Here is a 13,799-nt window from a genome sequence, read left to right as displayed (position 1 = left end):
GAGCCACACATACAATACTGGGCCTTCCCGCTCCAGAGAAAACTTGCACCCGGCACATTTTGAATGCGTCACCGCTGTATCTCATGCTGGCTATTTTAAGGTGTATTATCATGGGGCCACATCAACATTTATTCTTTCAGCTTGCCCCATATGGCTATCCTCCACTGTTTTGGGGTGCAAGGGCTTGGAGCTGGGGACCAGACAATCTCTGTAGCATCATTCTTGGTCAACCCAGTGGACATTCAGCCTTTCAGTGAAAGTGAGGCTGTTGCTGGAGTCGTGCTGCCAGTGGGTGGAAGGATGGCTGTCTTTGTAGGATGGCTCCTACCCAGAGGTGAAAGTAAGCCAGTCTGGTCCGGTCCGGCATGCCAGCAAGAGCCAGTACATCATGCCAGACTGGACTGGCTTCCGCAGCGGTGATTTAAAGGGCCCAGGGCTCCTGCCACCGCGGGAAGCCCCGGGCCCTTTGAAATGCTGCCGGAGCTCCAGCAGCCAGGCTCCCGCAGTGATTTAAAGGGCCCGGAGCTCCGCGGCGGCTGGAGTGCTGGGCCCTTTAATTCGCCCCTGAGCCCCGGGGCTCCCAGCCGCCTCTGCAGCTGATAGCTCCGGGTGATTTAAATCTCAAAAGGCCCCGCCTCTTCCGGCTGAGGCCACGCCCCCGCTCAGGACTCCTGTGTACCGGTAAGTCCTTTAAGTTACTTTCACCCCTGCTCCTAGCTCTGTAGACCTGTGTTGGGCTCCTTCTCATCGGTACCTAGGGTTGGGAGGCCTTGCCTTCTACCTACTCTTGAGCTCGCTAAGCTTCTTCCTGTACAGAGGATGACTTCTTGAAAATGTCATCCTCCTCTGGCCCCTCCTGCAGGTGTCTCTTGTTTGGTTGAACTTCCTTTTTTTTTAAATAACAAATAAGGATGATAGATAAGACAGGCTAGTGCAGATAAGAGTGATAAGGGTCAGGAACAGAGGAAGGTACAGTAACAGCTTTCTATCAGCAACAATTGCTCTGTTGTCACACAATTCTCCAAATGCTTGAAAGGGCAAATACACTAATCGGGTGACCTGTCTCAGCCCATTTCACACTTGTTTGTACCGTTTATAGTTCTGTAATTATTTGCGGGAGTAAAATTACCACTGTAATGATGTAATTATGGCTGTATTAATTGAGCAATTATAATAAATCAAGGTTCATTAATATATCACATTACACATTAAATGGCAGCTGGCTGGCTACGGAGCCTTCATTAGGTAGCGTGTCTGACAGGCCAAGGGCACAACAGCGAAGACCGAAATAACCAGAGAGAGCAAGAGCTGGGAAATAGATGAGGAATAATAAAGTTAACAAAGGAAAGGGGAGCAGGAGCTGGACCCAGGGGAGGCTACAGGCACCAGCGCTCCAAGCCACAGGGGGGCGCTCTGCCAGTCGCTGCGAGGGCGGCAGGCAGGTTGCCTTTGGCGGCTTGCCTACGGAGGGTCCACTGGTCCCGCAGCTTCGGCGGACCTCCCGCAGGCTGCTGCTGAATTCGCAGGACTGGGGACCTCCCGCAGGCAAGCTGCTGAAGGCAGCCTGCCTGCCGTGCTTGGGGCGGCAAAATGCCTAGAGCCTCCCCTGGCTGGACCTTGCCCAGTGTGCACTTAGATAGTTCAGGTATACCAGCTTTCATGTATCTGAGTGGCAAGTGTCTTCCCCTTCAGTGATGAGCTGCCAAAATATTAACAACCGGTTCCCTCCTCCTCTCCCCATGCGGGGGTCGTGCCCTCCCCCACCCCCCGGGACTCCAGCCTCGCCCCCCAGGATTCCTGCCCCATCCAACCTCCCACGTTCCTTGACACCCCACCCCCAGGACCCCTGCCCCATCCACTCCCCTTCCCTGTCCCCTAACTGCCCCCTGCTGCCCCATCCAACCCCTCCTCTTATTCCTGATGGCCTCCTGGGACCCCTCCCCATTCAACCACCCCTTCTCTCTGTCCCGACTGTCCCTGGAACCCCTGCCCCTGACTGCCTTCCACTGCCCCATCCAACCCCTGGTCCTTCCTGATTGCCCCCCGGGACTCTTGCCCCCATTCAATTTCCCTGCCCTCTAACCACCCCGAGTCCTGACCCTAATCTACCCCCCGCCCTCTATCCAACACCTCCTCCCTGTTCCCTGCCCCTCTAACCGCACTGCCTGGAGATGGGGGCTGCGCCACCCAGAGTTGAGGCTGGGAGCCGCTGGCGCCGGGCCGGAGTTGGGGGCCGGGCCAGAGCCGCTGGCCAGCCTGAAATTGGGGGCCGGCCCGCAGTCGGGACCGGGGGCCAGCCCAGAGCTGGGGGCTGGAGTTGGGGGCTGGCCCGGAGTCGAGGCCGGCCCAGAGCCACTGGCCAGGCCAGAGCCGGGGGCCGGCCTGGAGCCGCGCCACCCAGCCGGAGTTGGGGCCGGGGCCAGAGACGCACAGCACCTAGAGCCCTCCTCGTGCCCCCCACCCCAGCTCACCTGCAGGAAGCTGCTGCTTCCTTCTCAGCCCTCCCAGGTTTCCTGCGCTAACAGCTGATTGGTGGGAAGCCTGGAGGGGGAGCCTTCAGAGGAGGAGGCAGAGGCAGGGCTGGAGCCAGGTGAGCTGGGGCCGGGGGCAGGGCAGGGCAGGGAGCAGCTGGAGCTTTTGTTAAATTTTAAAAGCCCTTTACAACCGGTTCTGAAAGGGTTTCTAAATTTAACAACCGGTTCTCGCAAATCGGTGGGAACCGGCTCCAGCTCACCACTGTTCCCCTTCCCTCCCCCCGCCCTTTCCTTATGGTATTTTTAAAACAGCATTAAAATCTGAAGGCTGTTTTTTGGGCCTGTGATTATGACTCACTGAAGAGAGGGAAGCGTGCACCAGCTGTCCTGCTGAGGCTAGGTAGTGTTGTGATCAAAGGTGGATGATTTCCTCTAACCTAGGAGGAAAAGTGGATGGCTGTTGAAGAATGTTCATGGAGGAATACTCCGGAAAATGCTGCTCCTCTCTCCTGATCCTGCAAAACCCCTGCTTTCCTGGACTACCGCAAGATTGGGGGTTCGCTAATCAGGAAGACCATATGTGACACTGTTTTTCTAGACAAGGATTAAAGATCTATGGTAACTTGCCATTAAGTTTAATGCTGGTAGTGAAGCACCAACTTGCCCACTGTAGCAGAAGGTTGGGATAGTATAGCTGCAGCGGAGAAGCTAATGGCATATTTCAGGTGCTAGCTATTTTGCCATTGGCTCCCCAGTAGACCCTAATACATCACCTTTTGCACAGCTCCATTAGTTATTTAACTGCTGCTGCAGAACCAGCAATGGAGCAAAAAACATTATTTTGCGCCTGTTCTGCTAAGTTCATGTCTACATCTTTCAATATGCTGTGAAAAAGTAGAGACTTCTAGACAAGCTATTTAGGTTCTAGATGATGTTCCTTGCCAGATTTCACCCATGTACAGTATATATGGAAAATGTGGGGCCTCTACCATTAAACAATATCTAGTGAAGTTTTGTTAAGCTTATTACCAAGGTATTGAGCAGTGGTGGTTTTTTTGACTTGTCAGACGAACCCTGTTTCTGCTGAAGTTGGGGACCTTTCAACTTGCTTTTCTTCGACCTGTGTTAATGTTTCTGTCAATAGTGCTTTGGACCAATGGAAACTACAACCTTTCTGATGTAAGTAAATATTCTAATCAGCCATTGCTCACCAAGCTTGTACGCTTTGGCTTGACAATTAGTATCTAAAAGGCCAGGTTTATGTACCAACCAGCATCCTATAAACAGCAGACCCAAGTCATCATTCCGCTGCATATTGTGCTGTCATTTATACTTGTGTGAACTCAGTGTAAAGTAGCATTTTACATTCACTTTGCATGGCTGCCGGTTGTCATGCAACAAGATAACGCTCACAACAGGTTCAAGTTTAGCTGAAGGAGTGTCCAGCTTTATTCTAAGAGCACAGTACCTAGCAGGTGAGGAGCCAGGGACTATGGCATTGTGCAGCCACGGACTGGCACTCGCTGAGTACTATTCAGCTGGCATGGACGGCCTCGGGTGGGCAATGACCAATAAGGGGCAAGCTATACTAATTCAATTACAAACTCTGAACAGGCTCTTTGAGTTCCTTACAATAATAATTACCGGTACATAAGATGCAAGACCACAGAGAATGGGCTCAGTGTGTTTAAACAAATGTGTTGAACCAAGAATCAGGACCATTTAGACAGCACTAGCACTGTCACAGAATTTACTTAAATGGTAGAGTCCACATTAACCATGCCCCAAACAAGGCTTCTCAAACTTTTTTGTAGTGCGGCCCACTGCTTGAGGTAGACATCATCTCACAGCTGGGTGAAAAATACAACCTCTCTCTCTTAGAAAGTTCTGCACATTCGAATGAGTTTTCCATTCCATTGTATTTTGCAATGATCAGATTTTTCATGTTCTCATTTTTCAGTTTTGGAAAAATCCCATCACGTGGTTCATCTGATCACTTCAAATTGGCAATAGAAGATCTTCAAGCCCCTCAAATATTCTGACGACTAACCAAGTGGCTATTATGTATTTATCTTATATAGCACTTAGGGTATGTCTACACAACCCGCAGTGGCAAGCTTCCGAGCCTAGGTCAACAGACTTGGCCTTGAGGAGCTTGCACTACCGTGCTAAAAGTAGCCGTGTAGATGTTGCAGCTCCGGTTGGAGTTCAGGCTCTAAAGCCTAGGGAGAGGGGTGGGCTTCAGAGCCCAAGCTCCAGCTAGAGTCACAACTAAAAAGCACTGTCTACACAGTTATTTTTGGCATGGTAGCACAAGCTCAGGTCTGTGTAGACTTGCAGCTCTGGGCTGCCACTTGCTGTGTAGACGTACCTTTAGCAGCCACAACCAAGATCAGGGCCCCAGGTGCTGGGTACTGTACAAACACATAGTGAGAGATGGTCCCTGACTGGGAGAGTTCACAGTCTAAACAGATAGGGCAGACCAGAGGTAGGAAGGCAAACTGAGGCATACTAAGCAGAAATTACTTGTTCAAGGTCACAGAGCATGTCAATGGCAGAACCAGGAATAGAACCCCGGTTTCCTACCTCACACTCCAGCCCTACCCACTAGACAATGCTGCCCCTCAAGGACTATTTTTTTTCATAAAACATTTCCACTGAAATTTTTTTTAAAAAATGGAAAATTACAAAAAAAGTATTTGTGAAACATTCTATTTTTGTAAAAAGTTCAGATTTCTAAGGGATTTAGTTTGAAAAATGCCAGCCAGCTCCACTTGTGGATTCAAAATCATCATCAGACAACCACCTTCCCTTCCCTTTAATCCTCCTCTGATTCCATTCACACATTTCTGTGGCACCCATCATGCAACTCACTCCACATAGGCCACTGCCTGCTTCTCCTTCCCAGTGTCTGGTGGCACCCTGGAGGATTACCCCATCTGTGGTAAGATCCCCCTGGCCTTCCTTGAATGAAGGAACTGATTTTAATGTTCTCTGTAAAAACACCAAGCTGAGAAGCAAATGAATAAAGGTAAATCTGAATTGCCTGTTGTATTGGCTCTGTCCTGTAAACTTGAATGGATTGGTAAAAACCAAAAGGCTAGAAATCTCTGGACAATTACACCATTGCTAAAGCCAGGGACTCAGCATGTTCTCTCCCATTCACAAAAACCAAAAAGACTGTTTGCAAGCCAAATTTTTATCTCTTTCCACTGTAGCAAAAATGCAATTATTTGTAGGTGAAAACTCCAGCAAAGGAGGTACCTGGGAAAAGTTTTGCAAACAGGACTATCCCAAAGGGTCCCCTGCAAACTTCAAAATAAGGAGCCTCTCAAAATATGTTAAAAGAATGGCCACTGTAAGCCGTACTTCACTTGATGGGCTCCCTGGTCACAGGATCAGTAGGTGCTGAGTACTGGCCTGGAATCTAAATGGCTACATCTACTGAAAAGTTTGCACCTCAAAAATGACATGATGCACGAGTCAGAGTGGTAATAAAAAAGCCTTTTGTTTTATTTTACAGCAATAGAAATATAACTTAAAATATCTTGTCAAGTATCAGGGAGTAGCCATGTTAGTCTGTATCCACAAAAGCAACAAGGAGTCCAGTGGCACCTTAAAGACTAACAGACTTATTTGGGCATAAGCTTTCATGGGTAAAAAACCCACTTCATCAGATGAATGGAGTGAAAATTACAGATGCAGGCATTATTATACTGACACATGAGGTTCTCTGGATCTGCAATTTTCACTCCATGCATCTGAAGAAGTGAGGTTTTTTTTACCCATGAAAGCTTATGCCCAAATAAATCTGTTAGTCTTTAAGGTGCCACCGGACTCCTTGGTTTTTTTTGTAAAATATCTTTGAGGCTGCTGACAATTTGGCTTTCAGAAGAAGCTTTTGGTGAGTCATTCTGGGCTTGATCCTGCAACATGCTGAGCACCTGCAATTCCCTTTGGTGTTGTTGGGAGGGGGACGGTGCTCAGGTCCTGGAAGAATTTAGCTTTTCGTCACCTTCCCAGGTCCTACCAGTTTTGCAGGTCACTGGCTGCTTGTTGAACAAGTACTGCATTCTGTATTATCCCTTCTGTTGGCAGTGTCCTCAGAGCAGTTTCCAGTGCTAATCCCAGTAGCCTCTGCTGTTGATTTCAGCTTTCATAAAAATAGAAACAAACATTTTATTTTTTGCATGTTTTCACAGTTGCCAAGTCTTATCCATATGCCTGTTCAACTTGCTTTTTAGTTATCTCCTAATGGAGCTGCAATATGGATTAACTGCTTCGTTGCTGTCCTTACATTCATTGCTCTTTGGCCAATTGGAATCATGTTTCAACAAGTTCGAGTTCTTCTTAACTATAAGAAGATCGTCCCTAAGTTTGCACTTTATCAGGTGAGAATCTTTACATTTCAGTTCAGAATTTGCATTGCTGTTGATATAGAATAACCCAAGTCCTGGGCAGAATTTGGTACAGCTTATTGCTTCTCAGTTCAAAGACTGTAATTTAAAACTTACTGTACAAAGGCACGCCCTTTGATTGGTTAAAGATGTAGTTTCTCTTTGAAGTGTTGTTCTTATTCATTCTCAGCTTGTATTAACTTGCATCTGGTGTTTATATAATGCTGGAGAATTGAGAAATGTTTATAATCCATTCTTCCTTGGGCTCTGGGGAAAAATAGCACATAGCTGAACTTTCTTTTCTCAGCATAAAGGAAGCCTCATATAGTAGATGGTGTATCCTGTAATACAATGTTAAAATTCTAGTGTGTACTTTAACAGATGGGAAGGGTTCTGGAACTAGGGGAGTAAGGGGGGGGGGGTCTTGTTTCAATTGTTGCAACATGCTGCTGTTTCTATGATGTTAGTTATTTTTCTTGGCCAGTCTACAAATGAGAATAAGACAATAATAAAAACATTGGTAGGAAACCACTAAATAATAGAGTGGGGCCGATTTAGTTCTATCCATTTTCCATATTAAAGAAACCCATGAAAGATACCGCCATCCTCAGGAAAGGACTGAGGCAGGATCCTTTTATTTGGGTCCTGCCATCTGTGGGCATCCCTAGGAGGTGGTGCTGTAAGGCCTTGTCTGTGTTAGGTTTTAGCCATCGGCGAAAAACCTTAGTGTAAATGCAATGGCCAGAACTGTAAACCATGACTCACACCTGGGCAGCTTAGCTCACTAAGTTGCCCTAGTGCAAGTCACACTAAGTTGTAACTTTAGTGCCCTAATGGCCAAGATGGAGCCTGCTCTGTAGACAGCTCTGGCTAAGAAAAGGCGCATGCAGGAACGCAGCAGGGAAAGTCCGCCCCAGGGGTATGTTGTTCCACTCCCCCCCTCCCCGCCCCGCTGTGAACACATGCACACCGGAATAGTACAATGAATACAGGAGAGGGAAATATTGATTTACAGAGAGATGAATGGAGAACAACAAGAAGAGGGAAGATGGGGCAGTGGTAAAACAAGGTTACACCTACCACGAGGCCTCACAGGCCCAGCGGTACCACAGTCTGAAAGAGCAGACACTGAGCACTACGTCTGCACTCAGAGTTCAGGAGTCCTGGGCAGAGTTCCAGTCGGGCAGTGAGTCTTGGGTGCTCCTGGTCATCTTGGGCATCAGTGAACTTTCCCCAACAAACCCCTCCAGTGACCTCTCCTGTCACTCTTTGCAAACCCAGACAGAGTGGCAACCTCCCCACTTAGCTAGCTACCGCCTCTCCCCTTATTCCCAATGTAAAGTCACAAGATCCAGTACTCACTGCGCCATACAGCTCTGGGCAACAGTGATCCTGAGTCCAGCTCCTGTTTCTCAGGTGATTCCACCCTGGCACAGGGCTCCTCCTGGCTCCTGTCCTGGGGTGTCATGTCCCCGATCGGCCGCTCTGTCCCTCCCAGGCTTTAGGCTGCTTCACTGTGTGAGGTCCCGCTTGCTGCAGCCCTTCTGTCTGGAGCTACAGACACACATACACCCTGTCGTTTCCCTTCTCTCCATGCCCACTCCCTCAAAACAGAACTTCCTCTTCCTGGAACAATCAGCACTTCCTCCCCTCAGGACAAAGATTTAAAAAGGGCCATTCTCTCTAAACCCCAAAGGGGTTACGCACTAGTACAGTGTGTCTATGCTAGGGGTATACACTCAGTGTAGAGAAGGCTTAGGCCAGTGTATAGCAGGCTGCATAGTCTCTCTGGCCACATGCTGTCAATGAGGAGGTGCAGCCTGTGTGCATGAGGTACTCACAAGTAGTCAGTACATGACCTGAAGGAACAGGTAGGAGGCAGGCAGCAGCTGGATGCCATCCAGCAACACGTCAGATATTGCTGTTTGTCTGGCAGGGTGGAGATGGCAGTTTATTTGGGATCTGGGACCAGTACAGTTTTAAATTCACTCTGGTATTTAGGATTTGCACCATCTAACACAGTACAAAAGCAGCACGTAATTTTCACTGGATCTTGCTCTCAGGTGTAGATCTATGTCTGATAGTTTTAAAGCTAGTTCCCCCAACCCTATTTAACTGAAGTCAGCCTGTACCTTTCCTTCAACACAGAATTAAACACAGTTTCAAGCGAGTGAGTCACTGATACTCCATATGTATCCTGTAAATATTTTGGATGCCCACCAAGATATATGGCTAGGGCCAGCACAGACGAAGAGGTGTCGCACCTCTCTCTATTCTGAGATCACATACATTTGTTTGTTTTTAAACATTACTTCATCGGGTGATTCATCCTGATGACCTGGACCTGAAATCTGGTCTGCATGATCACAGCTGGCCTTCACATTACGTCCAGTAGTCAGACTTACTACCACAAGGAGTCCCATTAAACTCAAGGCACTACTCACAGAAGTGAATATTACACCTCATATGACGTGCTTCAGGCCCTTAGATTACAAAAGCCTTAGGACGGGAACTATGTCTTTCTCTGTGTCCTGCACACTGTCAGCACTAAACTAGTAAAGACAATAATAACTGAGGTGAATGAGAACATTTTTGTCTTTGCATTTTTATGGGAAATGTATTCATGAGGGAGTTCAGATCATTTTAACCTATGCAATGGATTTTATAATGTTATTTTGAACCACAGATTTTCTTTCCCTCCTCCACACTTATCAGTTCCCAAGAAAGCAGTTGAACGCTATTCTGTTCTCACTGGCCTTAAAGAATTTCTTGATTTTTACATCTGTTTACTGATTACTTTGTGGGCAGGGCTGAGAACATGCTAAGACAGTGAACGCTCTGCACTAAATGTATGCAAAGCTCAGTTTTCCTGGCTGATTTAAAAAATGATCTGGTCACACACCAACTAGAGACATGGGCTCAGAAAGAACTCCTTAGTGCGACGCTGACTAGTACAGGGGGAGAGTTCTCAGGTCAGGAACAGTTCAAGAAAAGTTCAAGGGAGCAGGCCGTGTTTCTACCATGCTTTAAGAAGAATTTATACACAAAAGGCCAGATTTACAAGGGTATTTAGGTGCATGAAGATGCAGATAGGCACCTAATGGGATTTTCAGAAGCACCTAAGCAGGCCAGGTGCCTACAATGGCTTCAATAGGAGTTAGGCACCAAGGCCCAGATTTTAAATGTGTTGCCCATTGACTATCAATGGGATTTAGATTTGTGTGTGTCTAAATCCCTTTTGAAAATGAGAGCTAGGCTCCTAAATCAATTAGATTTTTACATTGAGCACAGCAGTGCCTAAATACCTTTAAAAATCTGGGCCCTAATCTGTTTAGGCGTGTCTGTGAATCTGATAAAGCTTTGTAAAGCTGGTCCCCAGAATTTAGTCCAAATTTACTCCCTTCCCAATGTATTGGCTTTATTGGTTACTCAAACAACAACAACAACAACACGCACACACCACCCCGCTCTTTCTTCCCCCAGCTTGACTTTCCTAGAGTTCCACTGCAAAGACATCTCTGTCCTAGAATCTAGTTTCTTCTGCACCAAAAGCCACTTCCCTTCTAACTAGGGGACGGTTTAAAATTCACCCCTGCCACAGTGAGTTAGCAGGAATCAGTCAGCATCTCCGTGCTCTGTGTGTGTGTTTTCCAAAACCTCATACTAGAGTAGTGCAACAGAAGAATCTTGCCCCCTTGTTACAGGTGGGTACAAATTATTAATTACAGTGCTGGTAAGACTCCATTTTTCTTATGTTTTATTCTGATATGAAGCAGTAAATATTGATTGATACCCCAAATGGAAGCCTCACAGACATTGCACCTTTGGACCGAAGAGCTGAGGTCAAGCCTATTTTACAGCTAGGAAGTTTGCTTTAATTTTCAAGCTGTGCACCATATCGCCTCCACCAAAAGATTTATTCTGCAGGGGAGGCAGGGGAAGGAGATGAGGAGAGGAGAGAAACAAGGTGGAAGAGGATTTTTATATTCTTCATGAAAGCAAGATCACAGTGCTAAAATACAACCTTTCTGTAGTACTGAAGTATCAATCTCCTTTTCTTTGTTTCTCCTCACAGTTTGTCCTCATTCTGAGCCATCTCCAGGCAGCCATCATCAATATCCTGGCTCTGCTAGGAGTTATTCCCTGTGCACCACCTCTGGCTTCTTTAGCAAGAGGAGCATGTAGGTTCTTTTGGAGGGCGGTAGAGTGGGGAAGGGTTATTTTTTTAAATGTATAAAGGCCTGGAAATCGGTGTTGCCAACACTCTCGATTTTAATGTGTGCCTTGTGACATTTTGGCATTTCCCTTAAACATCTGTTTCCTGGCATCTTGCAGTTACATGAGCATTTCAGTTTTCCCAGAAAAACCTTTCTATCTCTCCTGGTTACAGAGATAAGTGATAATGACTCAGAAACCAGATGTCAAAGAAAAAAAAATCCAACACATATTAGGATTAAAAATCATGAGATTTTAAAAAAAAAAACTTTCCCATGTTTTTTTGGGGCCCATTTTATGATTTTTGAATACTTGAGGTTGGCAGTACTGTACGTTTTGAAAAATGACTCATGATTTTGAGTGTCTAACTTGAGATGTGTTAAAGGGTCTGCTCTCATAAAGTACTGAACATCGAGCCTTTGAAAATTAGGCCCCTTCAAAGGTTTCTGAAGCTGGACACCCACAAATCTACTGGAGGTAAAGTAGATGCTTCCTACAGTGATGGAAAAGGATTTTCTATTGCTGTCGGTCATCTACCTGCCTCAGTGGTGATAGCTAGGTCGATGGAAGAATTGTTCCATCAACAAGGCTGCATCTACATCAGGGGCTAAGTTGGCATAGCTAGGGCGCTTGGGGCTGTGGATTTTTCACATCCCTGAGCTCCATAGCTATGTCAACCTAAGTGTAAACCAGGCTTTAGACCTTCACTCCCATCTCCCAGCACTGTAACCCTGAACCAGGGCTCCCAGCTGCAACTCACCCAGAAATGGGAGGCAGTAGCACCAGTCTCATCCTTGGAAGGAGCCAAGAACAAGGAACCTTCCCCCAACCCTCCCCAAGCCAACACTTGCTAGGGACGGGGGAGGCCTGGGCATCCAGGAGATGTGCTGATTCAACCCATCCCAAGGCAACTTTTGCCTATAGAGCGTCTGTGGCTCTTTAGCAGCTTAGCCTGCAAATCCTGGCTACCCTCTGCAGGGGTGAATCCCACCTGGGCTACAACAGCCACTTGCTGGCTTAGGAGGAAGCTGCTTCCCTTGGCATAGGTGCTGACTCCCTGAGTGCTCCAGGGCTAAAGCATCCTTGGGGGAAAAATAGTGGGTGCTCAGCACCCACCAGCCACACCCAGTGGCGCCACTGATCAGCTGTTTGGCGGCTGTGGAGAGGCTCTCAGGGGAGGGCGGATAGCAGCAGGTGGGTGGGGGCCCCCAGGGGAGGGATTGAAGCGAGGGCGGGAAGAGGCAGAGCGAGGGCAGAGCCTCAGGGAGAGGGCGGAGCGGGGATGGGAAGAGGCGGAGCAAGGGTGGGGCCTCAGGGGAAGGGGTGGAGTGGGGGCAGGGCCTTGGGGCAGAGCAGGGGTGGAGCACCCCCAGGGAAAAATAAAAGTCAGTGCCTATGCCCTTTGGGCAAATGGGGATGAGTTAAACCTACTGTTCTCTTCTTCCCCAGTACTGACAGGATTTCTTTTTTTGCCAGATATGAACCAACAGCTCCTCATAATGGAAATGTTTCTGATAACACTGATCTCAAGGGTGGTGTATAGGAAAAGATATGATGATCTGGAACTTCCAGAGTGCACTGATCAGGAAACTAGCGACAACAAACAGAACGCCAAGATCACCCTAAATGGCAAAGTTATTGAAGATGGAACCCAAAATGTTTAGAAGATGGATGGATGTGCTGTCTTCTGAGAGCTGGGACAATACTTGTAGCCCAACTCGGCTTGCCCACGGCAAGATCCCGACTAATGTATATGCTTTACTTGAGGAGACGTCCATTGCAACTTTTATATCCTTATACTGCAAATAGCAGATATCCGAGCTGGAACAGCTTCTGGTATAAATTCATGTGAGCTGGACAGAAAGGACCAAAAAGTGGGAGGATAAACCTCCTTATTTTCCAGAGATAGGACTCCACTGGCCATCACATACAGTCCCCAGCTAAAACCCCTCCAACGCATCATCAGGGATCTACAACCCATCCTGGACAATGATCCCACACTTTCACAGGCCTTGGGTGGCAGGCCAGTCCTCACCCACAGACAACCTGCCAACCTGAAGCATATTCTCACCAACAACTGCACACCGCACCATAGTAACTCTAGCTCAGGAACCAACCCATGCAACAAACCTCGATGCCAACTCTGCCCACATATCTACACCAGCAACACCATCACAGGACCTAACCAGATCAGCCACACCATCACCGGTTCATTCACCTGTACGTCCACCAATGTAATATATGCCATCATATGCCAGCAATGCCCCTCTGCTATGTACATCGGCCAAACTGGACAGTCTCTAAGGAAAAGGATAAATGGACACAAATCAGACATTAGGAATGGCAATATACAAAAACCTGTAGGAGAACACTTCAACCTCCCTGGCCACACAATAGCAGATCTTAAGGTGGCCATCCTACAGCAAAAAAAAACTTTAGGACCAGACTTCAAAGAGAAACTGCTGAGCTCCAGTTCATCTGCAAATTTAACACCATCACCTTAGGACTAAACAAAGACTGTGAATGGCTTGCCAATTACAGAACCAGTTTCTCCTCCCTTGGTTTTCACACCTCAGCTGCTGGAACAGGGCCTAATCCTCCCTGATTGATCTAACCTCGTTATCTCTAGCTTGCTTCTTGCTTGCTTATATATACACACCTGCCCCTGGAAATTTCCACTGCTTGCACCCGAAGAAGTGGGTATTCATCCACG

General features: G+C 47.4%; 1 protein-coding gene across 3 annotated transcripts in view; it reads left to right on the top strand.

The window, feature by feature from the left end:
* The window catches only part of LOC123366437 (organic solute transporter subunit alpha-like), a 33,279-nt gene extending 20,161 nt beyond the window's left edge, over positions 1-13,118 (top strand). For all 3 annotated transcript variants that reach the window (XM_045009930.1, XM_045009916.1, XM_045009925.1), the window contains exons 5-8: positions 3,542-3,653; positions 6,719-6,865; positions 10,947-11,052; positions 12,563-13,118. In XM_045009930.1, coding sequence (XP_044865865.1) covers positions 3,542-3,653; positions 6,719-6,865; positions 10,947-11,052; positions 12,563-12,750 — 553 coding nt within the window. In that variant the 3' untranslated portion in view covers positions 12,751-13,118. The remainder of the gene's footprint in view (positions 1-3,541; positions 3,654-6,718; positions 6,866-10,946; positions 11,053-12,562) is intronic.
* Positions 13,119-13,799: the final 681 nt, after the last annotated feature.

The sequence above is a fragment of the Mauremys mutica genome, chromosome 1 (genome assembly GCF_020497125.1).
Source record: "Mauremys mutica isolate MM-2020 ecotype Southern chromosome 1, ASM2049712v1, whole genome shotgun sequence".
NCBI classification, from domain to species: Eukaryota; Metazoa; Chordata; order Testudines; family Geoemydidae; genus Mauremys; species Mauremys mutica.
This window is presented reverse-complemented; position numbering and strand designations above follow the sequence as displayed.